The 24,068-nt window shown below is 37.7% G+C and overlaps 1 protein-coding gene across 1 annotated transcript; it reads right to left on the reverse strand.

The window, feature by feature from the left end:
- Nucleotides 1-803: 803 nt before the first annotated feature.
- Nucleotides 804-23,821, reverse strand: TSG101 (tumor susceptibility 101). Its single transcript, XM_054828707.1, has 10 exons — nt 23,644-23,821; nt 19,667-19,751; nt 17,405-17,470; nt 15,963-16,126; nt 14,503-14,629; nt 11,924-11,990; nt 10,127-10,218; nt 4,058-4,260; nt 2,324-2,563; nt 804-1,140 (listed from the first exon to the last, which is right to left on the reverse strand). Exons 1-10 carry the CDS (start codon nt 23,683-23,685, stop codon nt 1,051-1,053), a joined length of 1,176 nt encoding a protein of 391 aa, XP_054684682.1. The 5' UTR covers nt 23,686-23,821; the 3' UTR covers nt 804-1,050.
- Between the last annotated feature and the right edge of the window lie 247 nt (nt 23,822-24,068).

Consider the following 24,068-nt stretch of genomic DNA (forward strand, 5'->3'; position numbering starts at 1 on the left):
TATGAAGCCATTTTCAAAGCTTTCAGAAGATCCACAGGATTTAAAATTTTTACCATGTGAAGTCTCACCCAGCTTCTTCCTATGAACTCCAACCTCTTCAGATCCAATGGTGACATACAAAGCCTTAAGACAGTTGGTTTTGAGCCACACTGATTACTGCGCCAAGACCAAGAAACTTTAGTTTTCAGGCTAGCTTTGCTGAGGCAGCCTACAAAAGCAAACGGAGGAGGACAGCAACATGCATGTGAGGGGCACCACGCAGCACCATGAATCCCTACAGGATTCCAAGGTGGGAGATGGCTCTGTACAACATACTGCACTGTCTGCAAAAGAGGGTGTTTAACCACCAAGCTCATCACTACGAGCTCTGTCCCAGCTAAGACAACCAGAGCCCATGCTTCCTGGGACATTATGATGTGTAGCATTTTCTGCCTGGCAGGTAGCGCGACACCAAACGTAGCAGCAGCCTTTCTTTTACCTAGAGTTTTCTAGTGGAAAAATACAATACACATCAAGGCTTTTTAAGGCACCGTAAGGTATACTCCACTATGACCATGATCTGATGGCGGAATAGGCAAGGCAATGTAACCGTTACTAAGCTCACTTCAGGAAAACAATCCTTGGATGTCAACAGCTAAGTCAAACAGCAGGGCCTTGAAATGTTGAGATTTCAGCTTCCACTGGTCATAACAAAGGCTAGTTACACTGAAACATCTTCCAAATCTCAGAAGTAAAGTGAAATTATGGTTAAGCTGACACTGCATAAGCCAGGACTGTTTGTAAAGAAACCACATCATACACAGTTTTGTAGAGGAAGAAAATATGCAACAAGTTTTATTCAGCGTAAGTCCACCAGCACAAAGATTACAGAAGATAGAAAGTGCATTAATAAAAGCTAGTCTTTACCAAAAAGAAAATATATTATTGATTCAAAATATCTTACACTTGAATAATGTAATAACTTATTCTGGGCACCTACTGATTAAGAGAAATATCAAGAGAATGGCTGCTTCATACGGAAGTCTAATTTCCCAGTTAAAGTCTGAGAATTTAATAGAGATCACTGAGTCCAGCAGTCTTCCTTGCTTTCTGCATTAATGCCCTCAGCTGGAACTGCTTGCGAGACAGAAGACGTACATGCTGCAGAAAAAAAAAGTAAGAACAGCTGGCTATTAGAAAAGTTTTGATATAACATTAATTATATTGCGATACAAATTTTCAAAGCATGACACGTTCCATGACCCAAACAGGATGTTAGGTTTTTTGGAAACTCTAAATGCATTAGTCAAATAAATGGCATTTTCTTGGCTTAAAATGACTTGCAGATGGCTACCAAATGCCATCAGTATAGTATATTTTTTGTGATTTTTAATTATTAACTCTGCACATATTTTTACCAAAGAGAAAAGTAGTAATGTGTACTTCAAGGTGAAGTCAGACTAATGCACTTCCCATGGGGCAGAGAACAGTTCTTTTAACAGTAGATAACAGAACTAGCAAGCTACATAAGAAGAAAATAATGCGTCTCTACGTCGTGCATTGTACACCGGATGTTAAAAGCAAGGCTTACGTGGTAACTTGGGGTGAACCCCAACTGTTAAAAAAAGGAAAGACTGGTAACTCTTGTTACCCAGTAGCCCCAGCACAGACTTTAACACTTAGCACACCGATCTTTCCAGATCCAACGGCAGCATTAATTACTCTGACATATACATTTTGTGTAGTTTTCTTCCACGTTAAAAAATGTTTTTAATCTTTTCACAATAACAACAGTTCTGGTTTTATTTCATGTGCCATCACCATGCACATATGTTCTAAATCAAGGAAGGTTATTAGCTCAGACATTATGAAAACTTTCAGCAGTAAGAACAGCAAAGAAAGGGAACAAATGGTCTAAGAAGGTCTCTGCCATAAACGCAAACTAGCTGGCTTTTTTTTTCCCCTCTACAATTCTAACACTCCACTGGCTGCCTCAGCAGAGGCACCTATAGAGTGCAAGTGAAAAGCGGTCTGAATACTCCAATCACCTTTACAGTTAGCTTCTTCAGAATTAGGATGCAAGCCCAATGGAAAGCTTATGTTGACACTGTTGCACCCATCTAATGACAAATTACTTCATATCTATAATGCTTTTAAAAATCGGTCTTTTATCTTAATTCTGAAATTCCTCTTTTGAAACTTATGTTTCAACATATAAGTACTAATGTTCTTACAGGATCCTCTTCAGTGAAGAAATCACTAACACAAACAAGCTGAACAAAAGAGTTCAAAGTATTTTAACACATTTAAAATGCACATCTTAAAAACATCCCGAGAAACCTACCTTTAAAAAGACATCTAGATCTATCACTCCACGTCTCAATGCTTCCCCAAGATAGAAGATGGTGTCTTCAATTGCATTTTCCTCTGCATATAAGTTCAGGATCTGCTTGTAAAGTGGTGCCGTAGGAATAATAACTTCATCTATGTCATTATTTTCTGACTGACTTTCCATTTTCTCTAAGGCAGAACTGAGCTCCTCATCCTTCTTCTTGAGAAGTTCAATGTTCTTGTCAACTTCAGCCTAAAACCAATTAAAATATTTACTTCTTAGTTCTTGAGAGCTGAAAGTCGTCTTGTGATACAACTGTCAAGATGAAAGATTTTTAGACATGCCAGTTGATTCTTTACTTCTCTACTCATCTCTATTACGATTTAAAAAAAAAAAAGCTATCAATCTATACATTTCGGATTCTTTCATTTTTAAAAAGTAAAGGCTGTTTTAGATAATGTCAATCCACTGCCAATTTATAACTGTAGAGAAGGCATGCCAACAGTCTTTAAGTATTTTGAAGAAGCCACGTACAGAAAAATAACCATTTAAACTAGCCCAAGATAATAAAAACAAAGCCAAAATAATTATTTTCTTCAGAAATATGTCTTTGGGACTAAGTTCCTACACAATTTTGCTGAGCATGGATCAAACAAACACTTAAATGTATTGACAGGAAACAAAATATGCTGGCTTTACCCACTAATGGTAACTATAATTTAACTGTGTCTGTATGAGATATATCTCCTTTTGCTACTTTTCAATTTGCCTCCTGGTATTTTTGATGTCCCACAGCTAACACACTGGAAGAGACTGTACACCACTGTGTTTTTCTTCCCATCACTCAAAGCTGTACAGACTATCATCCTATTCCACTCTCTCTGTCTCCACTGTCTTTTTTCTAGACTGAAGTCCTAGCTTACTTAGTCATGGTTTATATGGAAGCTGTCTGATATGCTGGATCATCCTTCTTGCCTTTGCATCAAATATCTGCAGTTCTATTATGTCCTTTCTTTCCAAAATAGGAAAGACTAGAATTACACACTACATTTAAAGTGGGCACATCATAGATTTATACATATGGTATACGTAAATATTGGTATCCCCTGTTCTTTAGTCCTTATTAATAATTTATAATTTTTGTTTAAACCATATCTGAGCACTGAGCTGGTTTCAGAAACCGCTCACCAATCCCAAAATCTTACTCCTAAGCACTGATGCAAGGAGCAGATGGACTAAGCAGATGATGTCAGGCCTTAACGAAAAACTGCAGGAATTTCTGAGCATACTGAGTAGGAAAGACTCTTGTCTGGGAAAGAAAAAGAAAAGTCTGCAGGTTATACAAGGAGGCTGTGACTGAAATCAGTGTCTCTGCACTAAGACACTGAAATGTTCTCCAGTGTTGCTGTTACACATTATTATCCAGAAACTGAGACACAATTATGAAATCAACTCACACCACTGACATCTTTCAGAGGAAGGATGGGGAAAAATAATACTGTTCCTCTTCTACTGAACAATGACATTTGTAAGATACATGCAGGACAATGCATGTTACAGTCACTGCTATTTCTGACATGCTTCAGTCTGAACACACGCCCCTCAATTGGGAAAGAGAATATATATTTAAAAAACAATACACTGGAAGCTTTGATATTTCTGTCATGCTTAATAATGAATTAATTATGTGCTTCTGTTCACTACTAGGAATACTCAGACACAGAGCTATGTTTCATCTCAGCTTACCACTTCTTGATCCAAGCGAGTTACCATCTCTTCCAGTTTCTGGTGTCCTTTCTTCAGGTCCTCTTCTGTCCGTTTCAAGGCGTTGAGTTCAGCCTGTGCACGATCCATTTCTTCTTTCATCCGCCATCTCAGTTTATCACTGACTGCCGAAATAAGGGAAGCTCGAATGGTATCTTCACTGATAGTTCCATCTCTGCTGGGTCCTGTGCAAGAAAATTCACAAGCATAAAATTAACTCTGTTCTGTGCTGGCTTCAGTATAAAGCCAGTTTAAAAAAAAAAAGTGGCTAACTTGCTGTATGCACTTTAGCAATATGAGGCAGTAAAAGACACTGTTTTCCATAGTAATTTCCAGAAGCACTGAAGAGACCACAGTGAGATAAAACACATTATGACGTACACAAGTAAATTTAAGAGTATGCATTCATTCATTCATTCACTTTACTATTCCCATATCCACAATCTTCTTTTAATTTAAAAATGGGCTGGCCTTTTCCCCTGAAGTCTACAAATGTTGTTAGTCTGAGTCTTTAAAAGAAAAACAAATCACTGGTAAACTCTACAGGAATTAATGGATACATGTATTCAACCACAATTAACGTAACAGCTGGCTTGAGACAGTGAATTTGCCTATAGGCACTCTATCTTGCATCTTGCCAATTACTGGTTGGGGTTTTTTTTGGTGTTTTTTTTTTTTTTTTTTTTTTTTAAGATTAATACAAATAGATGAACACTAAGCTAACAAAAAGAATTTCAATGAAAAAGATCTTAACTGCTGCCTTTTTATATTTCTGGATATCTAATAGCAGGGTCTGTTTAAGTGACAAATTACTGGACAGCTTCAAGTGATTAAAAAGCTATAATATGATCTAGTCTTTCCAATTGGTTTCACAATTATTATCTTTTAGCCATCCTAGGGCAGATATGGGATGGCAGGAAAACAATCAGCATGAATATAGAACATTTGCTGTTGAGGTAATCTTACTTTAATGAGCAACATTTACTAAAAGATTATAAAGCATAGTGAGAAATGTTAATCTATCTTATAAGTATATGGCTTATAAATATGTTCTAGCAGACTAAAATCAGATGGCAGTCTTTTAGGTACATGTTCAGCATTAGATTAGGCCTATCATTTCTTTTTTTAAACTTCTGCAGCATGGTAGTGTAATTGGAGCAGGGTGGGGGGAAGCATGGTTTATAAAATTAGGTAATGGCACCCATGAACACCCTGTAAAAATTCTCTCTGGATAAAGTACTATTTTAATGTTAGTTGAATAAAAAGTATTAGTCAAGCATACAGAGATTCTGTGGAATTAGTTATACAATTCGATGCTAACAAAAACAAGCTTAGCTATTTTAGGTAAGCATAAGACAATGATGACATACAATTTGACTGCAGGTATGCTAAATTGCCAGTTTCACTTGGTCCATTGTGCCCAGAAATGCAGGGTAGTGATTTTAGTAGCAGTGAAACAAACTATTAACCAATATTCTTCTAATATTATGTAACTAGCTTCTATAAATGATCAATGTTGCAGTTAAACATCAACAGGCTGCTATGTAACTGAGTTACAACTGAGGTTACTACCTTTTTTGATTGTTTTGTTAGCTACAACTTGTAATTTCAGTTTATTAAATTGCATTTCAACACAGCAATACTAGAAAATATGATAGAAGAAAATAAATTCCCTAATATATTTCATTAGTCCCTCTCCCTCTGAAGCACTAGAGGCTTTCACATTTAAGACTGAATATTACTATTGCTTTTGCAAATCAGCCTTTCAATGAGATTACCCAATTTCAAGAGTCTGCCACTAACACCTATTTAAATAGAAAGGTAAATCCTTTATGTCTGTCACAGGCAGTGCTGTGCATCTGCAGACCTGGAAACTTGGATTGCTCTAGAGAATGTAAAGTGGCTACTGGTTGCAGAATTGTATCCCTATTTATCACAAACCACTTCAATCACTCTTCTATGGGAAAAACTGGAGTGTCACAGTGTCCCCATGCTTGTGCCTCACACCTTTTAGATCAGTGAAATTTCAATTGGATTGTAACAACTACTAATAGGTTAAATAGCGGGTTTTATGCCTAAACTTTCCAACTTTTATGGATTAAATGTAGAAAGATTTGAAGTTCTGTAACTGGAAAGAAAATTTGCAAAAAGAAACTTTACCAGACTGACTTTTTATCCAGAGACACAGTTATCAAAACCCTGAAGTTGTTATGGCATTACATACATCATATTTCCTACTACTACTCCAGATCTCAAAAAATTACAAAGGGAAAAAAATATTCAACAAGGCTCCAGTGAATCTTACACAGCTAAAGACAAAAGCATTAGCATATCTTGTTTTTCCTTCCGAAAGGTTCAGAAAAGTGTCTCAAATCAGCTGAAATCCAATCAACCTCTTCACCTTTCTTAATAATCACAGGCCCTCAGAAGCAGCAAAAGTGAACAAGCAACTCAAGCCATACGCTAATTTTGCCATTTCAACACAGTAGTTCAAAGATTGGTATTTTTAGAGTAAATTACACTAAGATAAACAGTGATAAATATATTTTTGAATATGTTATTGATAGTAGTCAATAACTAAACTATTAGCTAGAAATAAGATTACAATAATTTTATTACAGTTATTCAGGAAAAGGGTGGGCTGTTTAGTGAAATTTCAGCATTACACTGTTTTTGGCATAGGCAGGATATCTTCCTGATAATCAGCAACAATCCAGAACACAGTTTAAAATTCTAAACTCTGCCTTTAGAAACAAGCAGCTGAATGGAAAAATTAACAAATTTCTGCTAATTTATCATCATGATTTTTAAAATAAATAAAAAATTATATTTGGGGTGTCTGTTGGTATTGTTACACTAACAAATGCAGATTGTTGTTGACAGGACTGCACACCTCAGAATCCTTAAAACATTCAGAAGCTTTTTTGGACTTCTGCTGCTAACAGAACAAGACTGCATAAATTTATTTCTCTTTCCTATGCCTTTTACTCTGTTCCTGTCCACAAAACCTACACTAAGACAGATATGTTGAAAAATAAAGCTATGCAGATGACATGAGGGGAACTATGGGAAGATGCACATCACACTAATCCACCAAAATTCTTCTAAAATTAAGAAAACATCAGATTTTGATAATTACTAATGTGAACACTTTGCTTACCAATTGCACCAGAATATGTGGATTTTTTAAAAAATAAGCTAATTAGTATTGGAAAAAAGAGACTGACTTATTAATCAACCGGTGCAAAGATAGCCTTATGAAAATATAAATGTCCCAACACTTGATTTGATTTACAGTTCTGGCTTAAAGCAATTCACCCTGTTGCCATTCAACAAGATAATTTTCGCTATTTGGTTAACTTTCTATTAGAATTGGCAAAAGAAGCTGTCAAATGGCACCATACACTCAAACCCAGGAATTCCTCGTTACAGCTTTTTACAAAAAGGAGAAAAGAGTAGTACTTTCTACAGTGAGAAGTAAAACTTCAACCCAGTCAGTCAAACTATCTGGGACAAAGAGCTTATTCACTGTTTAGGACTTCCTGTTTAAGGCAGCCAATATAAATATACATGTTCCTAATCAAAACAAAAAGGTCCGATTTCACTTCAAGAATAGCATTAGCATGATTTCAGTTACTGTTTAATTTACCTAATGAATTATTCTCTAATACAAAGTCAGAAAGAGCTATCAATTCTACTTCTTCCCCCCCTTGATATCCCTCACTCTAGGAGATCTTATACAAGACTCACTTTAACAGCAAAGGAGGACAGAGGAAAAAAAAAAAAATCACAATACACCTAACACAATTAAAGTTCACATAGAGGTGAACAGATAGGAAAGAGGTCTTTGAACATATATAAAGGATCATTTTAATACAGCTCAATTAGATTTTATGTATCTTCTTAAAGAGCATGAACCCATAGCATTTTCTGTCACTTCCATAATTAGTCCGGCTTGGGGAAGATTTTATGGCACGTAGCCATTAAATCCACAGAGCACTGAAACCCTTAACCTTTAGCGGGCAGAGTCTGGTTTCAGAAGTGACCTTACAGAATCATCAAACTAGTAACTGCATCAGAAAGGTAATTAATGGTGGATGATCGAGCAGAAAGAAAAAGCCTGAAGGACTATTTGAAAAAAACAGCTATTATTAAAAACTTAAGCTACTCTGAATGAGTATTTTCATACAATTCAAACTAAGGTCACTATAGAAAACACCCCACCCACACAAAACTCTAAAGTTGTAGCACCTGATAACCTGATAATGGGCCTAAATAAACTATTACAATAAACCATAGCCAAACAATCTGTGTAGGAAATAAGCATTTTCAGTTGAAAGAAAAAAACAAAAAACAAAAAACAAAAACCATGCTGTAAAAAAAACCAGTACTGTAAATACAGTGGATGATTAAAGAGACATGTCTGCATTTCATTTGGGACAAGAGATGAACCATGTATAACAGGTGTATGACTTTTACCTAGCTGCATCAAATGAATCAGTCTAATGTTAAATTGCCACTACAAAATCTAGCATTACAACATCAGATCAGATGATCTAACTCAGGACTCGAAGAGCCTTCTATGCTATTTGGCAGATATTCCACCTCTGTTCATCTTCACTGGGGATGAAAATGAAGGAAATAAATTAAATAGGAGATATGTACATTTTAAATTAACTCTCTACTACTTAAAAGCAAAACTGGATCTGTTTGAGAAAGACGCCGCAGAAAGCTGATGTTCCCTGGCAAGGTTCTTATCACCTCCCTACACGAGAGCCAGTGGAGACCATTAATTCTCCAAGACCCAACTACAGTCCCCCAACACTGAGAACTGTTTGAGCTACTTAAGCAGGACAGCAGGTTTCTTGCAGTGTGCGTGGTAGACACACGTCACCTCACAGTGAAGATGACCACTGAAACAGCCAACAACTTTCAGAGAAGACTTTTCTAATTCAGATGGCTGAAAGAACTTGGACACAAAGGATGAGATCAGGCACAAGAATACAACTTATGTTGTTTCCAAATTCTGTAACAACAGAACAAGTCCTCAAATACTTTAACAGTAAAGTAGAAGCATCCATCTTCCCTTGCCAAGCTGTGAACTTGCTTTGTCCTCATAGGTGTGAATGAAAATTTCAAAATACACACAGTTCTGGAGAGAAGAATGTGCATAAATAACCAGAAGTTCACACATTATATGAAGAATCGATGGATGCGCTTTTAAATTACAGCACAAGAGACTACAAATGATTGATACTCTGAACAAGGTCACAAAAGAGTCTATGTCCTTACCGTGTAACTGCTTCAAAAGGACTATCATCAAAGGGAAAGTTACTGCACCAATTTCCTACCTAACTAGATGACCTTTAGCACTGGTTCCCAATCTGTTACACATACGCTAAAAGCAAGGTGCAGAGTGGAAACCAAGCCAGTGCATTTTGCCAGAAAAGGGCCACGGAACAGCAGACTGGGAAAAGATACCCTAGATCTTGCTGCTGAAGGGAAGAAAGTAAGTAACAAGTAGGGACCATTAAGAAACAACAGTGAAGAGGCTGGAGAAGAAACTCAGTAAAAATGAAACTCATTTTGAACGCATTGGAAACCTCTGCTTTACATAGCTATGACTTCTGAAGTAAAGAAAGTATAAATGAAGAGTAAACAAAGTGAGTCCAGGAGATGATTAAATGAGGACAAAAGCATTTTTATAAACCATGACCATGAGCAGAGCAATGCAGACAATCAAATGTCACCTACAGTTAAAGGGTGAGAAAAAAACTTAAGGTAGTTACATACAGTGTTCTTCAAAATATTCACAGAGCACACACAACGCATTGCACAAAACCAGGAATTTATCAAGTTCCTGACTGAATAAAATTTAAGGCAAAGGACATAAAATGTATTTTATTCTTTCTTTGAATAACTTTTTAAATTGAAGATCAATACTTTGGAAGGTCAGATTAAGAACAATACATTCCTTTTCCATTTTCTTTCTTCACGTATAAGTTGTAGAGGGAAGCTTCACTTCAGAGAAATCCTTTCAAAGCTACTCACCAACAGTAGTCACAGGAGGCTGAGAAGGGTAGTACTGAACACTAGTGGTTGCTGGAAATGTAACACCACCCGGATAAGGAAAGCTTGGGTAGCTGTTTGACAAAGAAAAATATACTAATGTTATGTAACTAGTTGTAAAATATCATCCATGTATATTATCTTTATGTCACATTTGTTTACATAATAAAATGCTTAAATTGCAGGCCAAGTTATACTTTTTTCTCTTTTCCTGTTCACATTAACATCTTTCACAATTTGTATTTCTGGTATGACTTAAGAAGATACCATTTTATCTGAAACCCTATCTAGTTATTGCCTAACATGTGGATCACTCCAAATTGTCTTCAATCTCATCATCTTGCCATGCAATTTCTAACTTGCCATACAAAACCCCAAATGTATCCAAAAGAAATTATTCCAGCTACAAACTCACAAACAGCAACTTCAATTTAATCATTTTTGATATGAGAATAGTTAACAAGATGACTGCTGAACTGCTTTATGTAAACCTAAAGATGTTGTGCAATATATGGCTGCAAGATGAAACTCCTTCAGAAATTCTCAGCCCTGCTCTGAAGGATGAATGAAATGAGAAGTATTCATTTTTCACTGAAACAATTGTGAGATGACATATAACATGACAGTCTTCAATACCTTTCTAAAATACATTTACTATCAAGTGGAACAAGGACTCACGTTAGTCAGCAGTAGACTGACAAACACAACACTGCATACAGCAGAGTATTAACCATGGCTATACATAAACAAAATGGCCCAAGAAAACATGTAAAATATAAAATAAGCATATTCTGTGCCTCTCCAGGTAATTGCAAATTCAATAGTTCTTAAAACCTTTCTGTTCATTCATAAACTATATTATTTTAAAAATAGTTCCTCTATTATTCATTTTTTACAAACATTAAGAGCACTTTAAATAAACATATTTAGGAAGTAAAAACTTGCTGTAAGAACTTAGCAAAATCCCCATTTTTCACTTCTTAAAACATAACACCCCACCTTCCTAATGCTTAAGGGGTTTAGATTTTTTTTTTTTTAATCAGAATGTTCTATACTACAACAACTCTTCATACGCTCCTAACACAAAGTCAGGACATAAGGATATTAATAATAAAAAGAATTAATTATGATGTGAAAAATGTAGGTACACGCTAGGAGGCAGCAGTCAGCATCTTACTATTTGCTAAGACAGAACTGCAAGTCTTTTGGAAAAGTTTTATTCCAAACTATTTTATAATATACTTAAAGTCTTGTTTTATAATAATAAAAAGCTTTTAAAATAATTTTGTGTCCTTCAAATTCTCTTAGAGCACTCTGAATTAAGTCCACATTTATGCTGGAGTCAAGGTTTGTATCGATCCAGCAACTGTTTTGTTCAGTGTTTTGAGTTGCTAATTACCCTAAACAATAATAACAATGCTAATAGAAAAACCCCAACTTGCAGGGGTACATTTCTTTCTATATCATGTAAACATATCAACTTTGTAAAAACTAATCAAATATATGAGTGAAGCAAGCTAATCTGGGAGCTCGGTAATAATTTTCAAAGCATGTTTATCACCCAAGTATACTGTATTTAAAGCAAGCAACACTAAGAAAGCTAAACCTTTCTCAAACTTTCTTTTGGCTATTGACAAAGATTTGGTCCTCACTGTTAAAGAAAACTGCTAACATGATAATTATACAACAAATATATCATAAGAAAATACAACTAAGACTAGATACTATTCAGTGAAACTGTCTAATATGTAAATAATGATGGCTTAAAGGGGTTCTTACCTTGGGTTTGGAGTGCTTCCTGCTGGATAGGTAGGTATTCCACCTGGGATGCCCGGCACATAGGAAGCTAAATAAAATAAAGATTTTGTATATTTTTACTTTTCAGAAGTTTAATATATATTAAGATCACATATATATATTAAGCCGCAGTAAGACATTTTTCAAAATATTATTGAACAATAAATACAGTATAACACAATAAAACAACAAGAGTAAGAGAAGTCATTCTATGGCCAAAACCCCTCACAAACGTGCACCCTGCATCCTCTCACACCCTCACTCCTCACAAAACTCCCAGATGTTTCCCACACTGCTCTTGTGCAGCTTGGCAAGAAGGATACATACAGATGTTTGTTGTGAGCTATCTCTGTGCCAACTGACCAAGGCAGCTGCTTTCCCTCAAAACACGTAAAAGGCTAAACTGCAGTGGACCTTCCCTCCATGTACTGACCAGTTAAAATTTCCTTTCTGTATCCAAGCACATTTTCACAAAAAGCAGAAATATTCCGCATTTCTGAAGATTCTACCTCTACCTATCAACTGTGGTCAAAATACTTTCAGAGTATTTTGTTTGGAGGGAGAGTACGAGAACTGTAACTGAAGTCAATTACACATTCCTTAGAACAACTAGCTAGAACACCTTTCACTGCATAGTTATTTTTTTCTTAATCATTACTTTAAATTAACCACTGCATGGATAAAAATGGATATTGATTTAAAAATGCATAACAAGTAGTTGTATTAAGTAAAATGTGGATGCATAAGAAAAAGTATCTGCAGGTAGGGAACTCAAAAAAAAAAAAAAGGCACGTTATTAAAGACAACACACCTAAAGAGCTGTCTCCATTTTTTATATTAGCTGAAAAAAAACCCCCAAAACCTTTCCAATGTAGCCATTGTTCTCTACTCACTAAATGAGTGCATAATTTCAGTACCTTCAGAGTAGCTAGACTTCACAACAGTGGATTAGCTGTTTAGCAATCCAACCATGTTCTTATCCAGTAATTTCTGCTATTTAGAAGTTATACTTTTAAAAAAAAATTATCAGCACATATAAATGTCTAAGGCTTTAACAATCTTAAGCAATTTAAGCAATTTTAAGTTTCTTCTTGGAAATCTGACAACTCTATTATAAAAATTATGTTTTGAATATATTTATTCCACATTTCTAGTAATTTTAGGAAGATTAGATCAAATAGCTGTTTTTTTTTTAAAAAGAGTCGAGCTATTTTTCATCCTCGAATGCTTTCAAATGATTCCATTTTTTAAAAAGGGCTTCATTTCTTCTTAAACAGTGTATCTAGAACTCAGAAAAAAACAAACCTAAATGTCTGTATAATAAGGAAAAAATGATTACACTAGTAAAACTAAGTAGCTATTAAGAATACGAAAATCCCAAAACATTTCCACTAAAATTACTTCAGCTATGCTAGCATTGAGTGACTACAAGAGTAATCAAACGTGTTTCAATTCATGGTCCTTCCTTAAAGCACAATACAGATCACAGTCTCTACTAAAACTATACTTGTACTGACACCTGCTGTTCTTGGAAAATCAGAACAGTAAAATCATCTAACGCTCTTATAGGTAGGCCCGCACTGGACAAGCTAAAAAGTCCTAACCACTTACCTTTAGCCAGCTATCCTTAATGGTCCCATTTATGTTTGCTACCCCTTTTCTCACATGTTAAGAACTTAAGACCTTGATAAAAATGGTTTCCGCTGGAAATTGTAATGAATAGTACTTTGGCTTTTCAGATGTAACACTATGATCTGATAAAAGCTGTATTTCAACAGAAAACAGACACAGCCTTAAAAATACAGCAATAATATATAACCCCAAATACAGCTACTCTACCATTAAATTAATGTAGAACTGTTATAATATCATTAAACAATCTGCAGCTAATCTCCCCTCCTGCTTGAGTCTTTGGCTTGAGTAGGTCTATTCTGGTGTTTTGGTTTGGTTTTTTTCCCCACCCAATGCAGAGTCTCCTCTTGGAAAAATTTCTAGGATTTTCTGTTTTCCACTTCCCATTTTTCACCCACCCAGCTAAAGTCTTGAAAATTTTTGCAAGAAAATACAAATGGCTACTAAGTCAGAGTACCAAAGAAGAAGAAAAAAAACCCCAAGAGTGTGGGCAGAGGAAACACCAGCAGTATGCTTTTGCTTATGAAATCAATGGTTGTAGGAAACTTAACAGATGAACTTGTATCATCTGTATAAGAAAAAAAAAATTAAGATACAGTTATCTGAATAATCTCTTTTTAAGGATATCTCTGAATGCTGACAGGTTACTGGTGGTTTTAAGAGGATTGGGGGGGTGTTTATGTGTGTTTAGGTTTTTTTTTTTTTCAATACAAACTTGATTTTTCCATGCCTTCCAAAAGCCACACACACACATTCTTCCAATACAGTTCAAAAATGTTAAGTAGAGCACAAGTGAATTCACTAGCCAGCAATATAGAAAGTCATTCTAAAGTAGAACACATCATTTGTTGACAAACTATGCAGAGCAAAAATCACTTTGGAATATTAATATGAATTATTTGTAGAAATCAGTAGCCATGACCACTTACTAGTTGGTGGGCCTGTTGCCTGGTATGGTGAGTAGCTCGATGAAGCTGTTGGCCGAGAAAAGACTGGAGGTTCCTCACCAAACACAACAATCATGACCTGAATTAGTTCTAGCAAGTCTGACTGGGGCTGTCAGGATAAGCAAATCACAAGTTGTTGATTTCACTAACTGACAGTTTAACTGACTATAATAACAAATTTATACCATTTCATCAGTTCTCAAAAGCCATTCTTTATTTCTGGGATTTTATTTTATATACACATGCATATTTAACTTCCTTTCTGGATTCTTTACAGACACCAAACCCAGCCAGCTGGTATTCAAAACGGTATAGCAAAATACAGCTGCAGTAGCGTTTACACTCAGAATAAACTGGGTAATACATCATTCCATATCAACTGCAGGGCAATACATGACTGAAGATGATTGTGTGTGATTATAATAATTTTAAAAAACTTTAATCCACTCTCCAACATGAAAAAAGTACAGATCACTAAGTTTTCAGACATTTCAATTTCATACAGCATATAGCTTTTGCTCAGGTTCAGAATTGCTCAAGAGGAAAAAATATTCCACTAAGGAGTGGCACAAACCTCCTTTAAATATAGCTCCTCAGTTTATAACTACATTTAATATCGGCATGATTTAATTTCGCCAAAATAAGGACAAGCATCATGAATGCAGAACCAGATTCAATATCCTATTTACAAATTTTCTTAGCTCTATAATTCACTTCTTTTTACCAACCTTTCAAACAGAATGAATTCTGTATCACCTGTATCTCAGATGATCCTCCTGTTTGTGCAAGACCTACATCCTGATCTGGGCAGTCATTTTCCACTATTACCATACAAGTGCTGAACTACCACCCATGCTTAATAAATTTATTCCTGTTAATCACTTTTTACAGAACTATGCATCTTGTACCATTCTTCTGACCTTGTCAGCACAGTTTAACTTCTTTACAAGTCCATGCTTTGGTCAAAACTCCTATGAGGCCTGCACTGCTCAATGCCTTTATTTATTGGTAAAGCAAGTACAGTCACATACTCGAAGCTCCAGCAATGTCTACATAAACAAGTCCAAGTGCTCATACAAGTCCATTTTAGTCACAGAGATTAATTTCAGCCCAGAGATGTTTCACAAAACTTATAATTTCCCTTCCACAAATATTCTTATCTCTGTTATCTTGATCTTCACATCAATGTCCTGCCAGGAAAGGATGCCTATGCTGCACTGTTTAATCAGACAACCTGTAACTAAAGATGCAATTAACCAGGCAACAGAATGCAGCATCCTGAACTTGAAGACGTTATAAATAATAAGCAGTTGTTTTCATTTTAAAAAAAAAGCATTTAGGATCTCAGATAAAGAGGATTATGTTTTTTGTTTAAAATGATACAACTATCTAAAGGAATTCAGAACAGAGCAATTTGAGGATTTCAATTTTCCTATACTTACATATTTCCACTCATGCAGATAAGGAAGGTATATCTTTCCATTTGCATCAACATGCTTCCCAGTTTTTATTGTCATAGAGCTAGTGGGTTTAACAAAACAAATTGGGGGGTTGAAAGGATAGGTGTCCAGCAGCCACAAGCAAATCGGGATATTGTATGTGTTACCTAGAAAAGGTATTTGGAAAGATTTTAACAGTTACTCCAACTCTCTAACTGTCATCTTCTATCCAGATTTATTAAAAACTCCTAAAACCAGTAAATTCAAATGCACAGAGTCAGAAGCCGAAGCCTACTAATAACATTCAACAAAGAGCTCACAACATGGCTATGAACTCAACATTTTTCAGAACAATTTAAATTTGATTTACAATTATCATTTATCACTAATACATTATCTAATACGAGGCAACATTCCTCCACCTAGGGAGGAACAACACCATGCACCAGTACAGGTTAAGGGCTGACCTGCTGGGAAGCAGCATTGCAGAGAAGGACCTGGGAGTCCTGGTGGACAAGAAGTTAAGCGTGAGCCAGCAATGTGCCCTTGCGGCCAAGAAGGCCAATGGTATCCTGGGGAGCATTAAGAAGAGCGTGGCCAGCAAGTCAAAGCAGGTTAGCCTTCCCCTCTATTCTGCCCTGGTGAGGCCACATCTGGAGTACTGTGTCCAGTTCTGGGCTCCCCAGTTCAAGAAAGACAAGGAACTACTGGAGAAAGCCTGGTGGAGGGCTACAAGGATTATTAGGGGACTGGAACATCTCCTGTATGGGGAAAGGCTGAGAGAGCTGGGTCTGTTTAGCCTGGAGAAGAGAAGACTGAGAGGGGATCTTATCGATGCTTACAAATATCTAAAGGGCAGGTGTCAAGAGGATGGGGCCAGACTCTTTTCAGTGGAGCCCGGCAACAGGCACCAACTGGAACACAGGAAGTTCCATCTCAATATGCGGAAAAACTTCTTCACTTTGAGGGTGACAGAGCACTGGAACAGGCTGCCCAGAGAGGTTGTGGAGTCTCCTTCTCTGGAGATACTCAAAACCTGCCTGGACATGATCCTGTGCAACCTGCTCTAAGTGATCCTGCTTTAGCAGGTGGGCTGGACTAGATGATCTCCAGAGATTCCTTCCAACCCCAACTAATTTTAATTATTGTTAGCTGCAGCAATAAATTGTTTACAATCCTCATTCAATTGAGAAGCTTGAAAAATGTACAGTACTGAAAGAAAAGAGATTTTACAGACCTGTACAAGACTGAAGTGGCAATGCTCAACATAAAAATTTTATTCCACAGCAAAAATAGGGAATAATTTCTTTAAAACATTATACTTTGGACAAGTAAAGGATTTCAAGAAAATTGTGATCACCAAAGTAGTGAAGTTGAATCAGGACAAATCTAAATAGTTCTTCATGTAATTTGGGAAAATAATGGTGGTGATGATAACTGCATACCTCTGTAAGGCACAGGAATGGTTCCACTGAGGCTCATCAACTCCCTAGATGAGCCATCGTTAAAAACTGAAAGGGAACAAACAATATTTTTAAAACAAACATATTTGCTCCGTTAATCTCTGTTCATATTATACCCCATCTATCTGTTAGCATTAGTAACCCCTGGAGAGGGACTGTTTACCAGCGCATGTAGCGATAGGATAAGGGGTAATGGCTTTAAACTGAAAGAAAGTAGATTTAGATTAGATATTAGGAAGAAATTCTTTACTGTGAGGGTGGTGAGGCACTGGAACAGGTTGCCCAGAGAGGTTGTGGAGGCCCCCTCCCTGGAAGTGTTCAAGGCCAGGTTGGATGGGGCTTTGGGCAACCTGGTCTAGTGGAGGGTGTCCCTGCCCATGGCAGGGGGGTTGGAACTAAATGATCTTGAAGGTCCTTCCAACCCAAACCATTCTATGATTCTATGAAGTTTTCAGATGTTACACATATATAAACTCAACTTAAAAGGTTCTGCTCTTGCACATTTATGGACTAGCAAACGATCGTCTACAGTCAGGTAACTTCTTATGAATAACATATTTCTGAGAAATGAATGACTAATTATCGTCAAACTACCTTCACTACAAATAAAACTGTTTCCTCGTTCAGAGACCAAGTAAAACATGTTGGAACCATACAAACTGTAAATCATACAAATTGCTGCAAAGATAATCTGAACTCAAACTTAATTTAAAAAACAACTGTCATTTTAAGATTACAAAGAATTCCTTGTGTTTTCTCCAAACAAACAGGTCAGCAAGAATACTGAAAATTACTGGGCTGTAGGCATTTATTACATAATCAGTAAAGGTAATTTAACCAAACAATAATATACTGAAGGGGAAGAAATGCATAGCACTTGACTCACTGCCACATCTTAGTCTTAGTTCACAAACTGCATAGGAACACTGACCACAATTTACTGAGTCACTGTATTTAATTTTCCCATCCTTCCACTGCAACAGATTATTCTTGGCTGAATAAATCAACTTCTGGTAATAAAGCTTTTATTTTCCTAATTTCACCTGAAAGTTTCTAGTCATACTTCAAATGTAGCTTATCATGTACAATTATTTTGGTACTAATGTTCTGCAAAGGCAGGTAGAACATGTTGGGACTTAAATGGGGGTATATATTTCATTATTAATATAAACTTGAAAATTATCTGAACAGCAATGTAACCATTTTCTTGTCGCTCATTTATTTGCTCCAAATAGTATCAATTATCTGGAAGTGGTTCTGTGTTTCAGAGGCAGCTTAGAAAGAGTTAGGTAACACAAATGGGCTCCTTGCTACAGCTCAAAGTTATCTGCAATTCTGATCACTGTCATTATGCAAACCTACTATTCCAACCACAGTCCTTTCACTATTGTTTTTGACACTCCAGTCACTGCATGAATTTTTATGTCTGTGACGGCTGCTGGCTTGCAGCTATTCAAGTTAAAATTAATTTATCTTTTACCTGCCTGTGTCCCTTCTTAACAGTTCTCAATCCAGATTTAGAATTTAGAAAGCAGAAGACTATAAAGTCTCTGATGATGTATTAGTAATATAAATTAGCTCGCAAGGGAATCCTACAGGTGACAGTTAAAAAAGAGGTGATCAGAAGGAAGATGACCTCAGGAGCTATGATGGCTCACTGTAGCCTGTGAAACCATGCCCTCAGTCTCTGCAGCTGACCCTAGATATCATCATCATTTAAACACACTCAAATTTAGTCAGAGCCTTTAAAATAGCTAACAAACAGTGATTGTCATCGTTAATTTCCATCACAAAACCCCTCATTCCAATTTTCTATATACTTGACTGTTTTCTTCATACTCTTAAGGACTGCCACAATTACTTTTAATGAAGTATTTGTTAATTGATTTACAGTTCTTTCTAAACAGAACTCTAAAATTATCTTTATATGACAGCAAAGCTGAATTTGTAAGATACCAGCAATCTCGGGTGCCACCAACTGATATGGCATCATTCAGCGATTAACTAAAAGTTAAGCTCTGAAAAATGCAACACTTCTTGGCATGTCAGATAGACTCAGTAATATAGAAAGTTTATTTTAGAAAATAACTGTCTGTTTCTAAAGAAGTACTGATATCAAAGATCAAGATGAGAAATTCAAATTATGTTTTCTAGTTTTAATCTCCTTTTTCCCCACAAAAACTACAAAACATATCTAAACCATCAACAATTCAGTAACAAAAATTTTCTCATGCACAGACTAACCATATGAATCCATGACAGGTTTGAGGTCCTTGTACCGAGTAATAACACTGGTTGTCTCCTGTACAGTTAGGTCTCTATACTTATACTGCAAAACAAAAGAGAAAGAATAACTTTATAGACTAAATTTTCAGTGTAATTTCATTCGGTTTTATTTCACCCAATAGACTGAATTTATGAGAGTTTACATTGATATATGGAAATTCTTCACAACTCTTATTTTGGAGTAAGAATTTGTTTCTCCATATTATTTAACTGAACACTGCCTATATAGCTTACCAAACTTTAACAAGGTGTCAGGATGCTTTTAGTCTTAAATAAGGTTCCACACATCAAGTGATTTGGGGAAAGCTATTGCATTTTCATTCACATTCTACCACAACCAACAGGATCTGAGAGATATATGTGGATCTTAAAAATGCATCTCCGAACAAATATAGTGACATTTTGAATATTCCTGATACACAGCTATCTAGGATCTGAACCTCACAGATATCTTTCATACCACTTTTTCAAAGCATCACAGTATTTATCAATCATTGATCAGTATTTTCATGTATTTTATCAGAAAGCAGACATTTCAAAGCACAATATTATCAGTAATAATACTGGTTTCACCCTCTTCCTTTTATCAGGAGCAGGGAGTAACTTGCAGCACAGATCGGTAAGACACAGATACACTACTACAGAATTTAACAGTCTCAAAACCATAATCCACAGACAACAAAGGAGATGCTCCTGGGCAACAGAGAGCTGTTTCACCACGGGACACAGTTCTTTAACCTTCTAGCCATTCCTTCTGATAACTACCATTAAAACGAAAGCTAACATCATCCCTTGACAATGTTTTCACCGTAATAAAATTTAAAAAAAAATTAAAATCTTCAGATGTCTTAAGGAACATTCTTTCATTCAACCATGGTAGGAAGACAAAGGGTCCAGCACAATGCAATGTCTGATACCCAAAGAACACAAATGTTAACAACATCTGAACAAATTAATTCAGATGTTACCCAAGAGCAGAGTGTGGTGCCACAGCTAAAGGTCACCTTTGCTCCAACAAACGCTCATGCGTTGTGAAGTTCAGAAATTAATTCTTCTTCCTATTACCTACAGAGGTTGACAAGGATGTTACTCCTGGGCATGATAACTCCTATTTAATGAGCAGAGATAAACACACCGTGCCACCTGCCATAATGCCACCTCAGTCTACAAAAAGCACCTGCACTTTGGGGGATGCTGTGACTTCTCTTCCTCAAATGACCAAGGGCAAAACAGCCACATGGTCAGTCTGCAAAACACTGCTCTGTGGGAAAGAAAAGCAACCCCTCCAGCAGGGAGGCACCAGCATAGAGGTCAATCAGCCAGAGGGTCAGGGCAGCCCTCAGATGCTGTTTTGATGGCAGGCCTGCAGCAAAGCATCACAGCCTCCACTGGACAGTGGGTGCAGGATTGGGAGCATGCAAGAGGGGCTTGACAAAAGAGAGACAACTTTGCTAGCATTTGAGTACATTCCTCCCTCCTTCCCCAACACCTAGCAGAAGCAAGAAATAGATAACACGCATTGCTAGGACATGGAGACAGAAGTCTGTGAAATTTTGGCTAGGCCAGCCAGAGATCAGCAGTACATATGTGTCACTACAGCATGAAGGAGAGCATGTCACCAGCTACTTTCAAAAGTAAGAGGGGGGGTCTTTTTATAGGAACATACCTTATGGTACAGGATATAAACTGAAGAAGATTGGCATAATCACTATTAAAAAAAGAATTGGCTTCCACTAACAGAAGCTCCTAAGAAGCACAAGGATTTAGAGTCAGGATTTAATTCCACTTTTGGCACAACAGTCTCAAGTCAGTTTAGTCAAGAAATACATAAAACAATGCCTGCCTGCTCAGCAGACATACTGGGAGTCTGTTACATGGTGGCTGATAGAGTTGATAAAACTTAGATTTGGTTATCTGAAGTGCTTTTAAAAATTAGGTCCAACACCTGAAAATTAAAAAAAAATACTTTGATATGTCTCTTAAAACTTAAAAAAAAAAAGAAAATAGTATTGCTGCAAATAGTTTTTACACTGAGTGATGAATAATTACTTAGTAGATATAAGCTTGTAAGATTCCAGCTACTGCCACAAGCAAAATTCAGTGCTACATGAGCTATTATTTTCAGTACTTGGATCCAAATAACTACAGAAGACTGAAGTTCTGTATATTAAAATGACAGAGGAAGATGTTTTTCCTAATGAGAACGATGGCTTTTCTAAATTTTTTTATTACTTAAATCACAAAGTATACTCTTCTGTGTTTATTTCTCTTTTCCATTCTAAGGAGTACTAGAATATTACAAGACAATCTTTTCCTGTGTTCATATAGTAAGTTGAGCATTTACAAGAAATGTCAAAACCCCTTTAGAAAATGTAAGATCCTAGTGATTTCTACAAAGGTAACAAAAATTGGTTAACTTCAATTCTTAATTTCTAAACTTTTTTTTTCTCCTCCTCCATTCTCAGATGGCAAATACATCCTCCTCATTTTACATATCAGGGAACAGATCACAAAGAGATGAAGCTTTTCAAGATCAGACAGCAGATAAATACCTGAAGTTAAATTAAGTGCTTAGGTTCACCCAAATTAGGGTTTAAGTCTTTTGTTATCTCACACACTGAGCCATTCAATATGGGAAATATCACTAAGCTTCCCTCTATAGAACAGAAAGTGTAACTATTTTTGAAAAATAAAGTAGTGAAACAGTAACTTCATTTTTCATCAGCTATTAAGTACATTGCACTTTGAACTTTCCTACAGAAAGTGAGATGGCATTGGGGATATAAAATGGGCTAGTGTGGGGGAAAAAGGACATGGGACTACCTTAAAATCTGTTTCTTCTGTGGCATAGCGGTAATTCATTTAGGGAAGACAGGTGTATACAAACACATGCATGATCTCACTTGCTGACACTGAGTTAGTATTTGGCACTCATTTTCAAGCCGATAAAAAAATTTGCTTCTGATTCCATGGAGGTGGAAGACCCTTTAATAAGGTTTCTTCAGTTTTGATCACATCCTTGCCTATTGTATTGCATTTGAAAATGGTGCAAATGTGATCATTAAATGGTGTTAAAAAAATCCCCCCAAAGAAAACCATACCCCCTCCTAAGTATTCAGCCTTAGGGGTTTTCGTTCCAAGCTGCTGGACAAAGCCCAGTTTTCACCTGAAGAGTGGCACAACAACACATGGCTCTGTATGATTCAGTGATTAATGATTTACTTTCCAAGAGACTTTCTTGTTTCCTTAAACAAAGGTGTTAAAAACCCCACCCTTGTCCTAGTCAATGAAATTGAACTTGCCTTCCACCGTCATCTAAGCAGTGAATGCAAATGACGCTATACAACCCAATGCAGCTCTGATCCACTTTGATGCACAACCTCAGCAAGACAAATGGTTTCCATTCCGCTTTTACCGGCGATACCCTAACCCAAAACTAAAGTTTCTTAGCACTACAAATAACGAAACACACTAGGTTTTGGTGCACCATACTCCCCTTTACAAACTAACTCAATTTACAGTCTTCAGGTGGCCGGACACAACCCTTCTATCCCTGCTTCGCCCGGCCGTCGACACAACCGCCCCCGGAGCTCCCTGTAGGCTGCCGGCCCGGGACAAAGCCGCAGGCTGGCGACGTGAGAAGGGAACTAGGAAAAGGCAGCCGACCGCTCCCAGGGACCAGCGCTGAGGCTGAAGGAGACACGGGGCCCCCGCTCCGCCCCCGGCCCACGCCAGACGCCGAGCGGCCCGCACCAGGCCGCGGGCAGGACCCCGCTCCCCTCCGTCCCGCCCCTCGCTGAAGTTGCCGCCGCCTCGGCCCAGAGGCCATCCGCCCGACGCATCAGGGCAGGCGGAGAGCAGGGGTGGCCCGCAGCCACCTAGCCGGGCCAGCGGGGAAGGGAAGGGGCCCTCGGTGTCCCCGGCCGAGCCATTACCTTCGCCAGCATTTTTTTGAGCTGGCTCTCGGAGACCGCCATGGCGGCTGGCCCCTCCTCCGCCCAACCGCCGCTCCCGGTGCCGCCGCCGCCACACACCGGCCCAGCCCGGCCCAGCCGCCCCTACATAAAAACAGGAAGCGGCCGCGCGAGCCCACTTTCGATAGTGACACCCGCTTCCGCCCGGCCGTGACGACACTTCCGCCGCAGTACTAGGGTCTTGCGTCACCTAGAGCGGCGGGACCGGGACCGGGTACGCGGCCACAGCGGCAGAGACGGGGTCGTGTGCGCAGAGCGGCCAGCCGCGCCCCCGCCAGGCCCAGCCTGGGCCCTTCGGCAGAGCCGGTACCGGGTGCCTCAGGCAGGGATCCCCACCGGCAGCTCCACCGGCACCGGCGGGCAGCTGCTTCCCACCTGCCCTCGGA

Source organism: Grus americana, chromosome 5 (assembly GCF_028858705.1).
Source record: "Grus americana isolate bGruAme1 chromosome 5, bGruAme1.mat, whole genome shotgun sequence".
NCBI lineage: Eukaryota > Metazoa > Chordata > Aves > Gruiformes > Gruidae > Grus > Grus americana.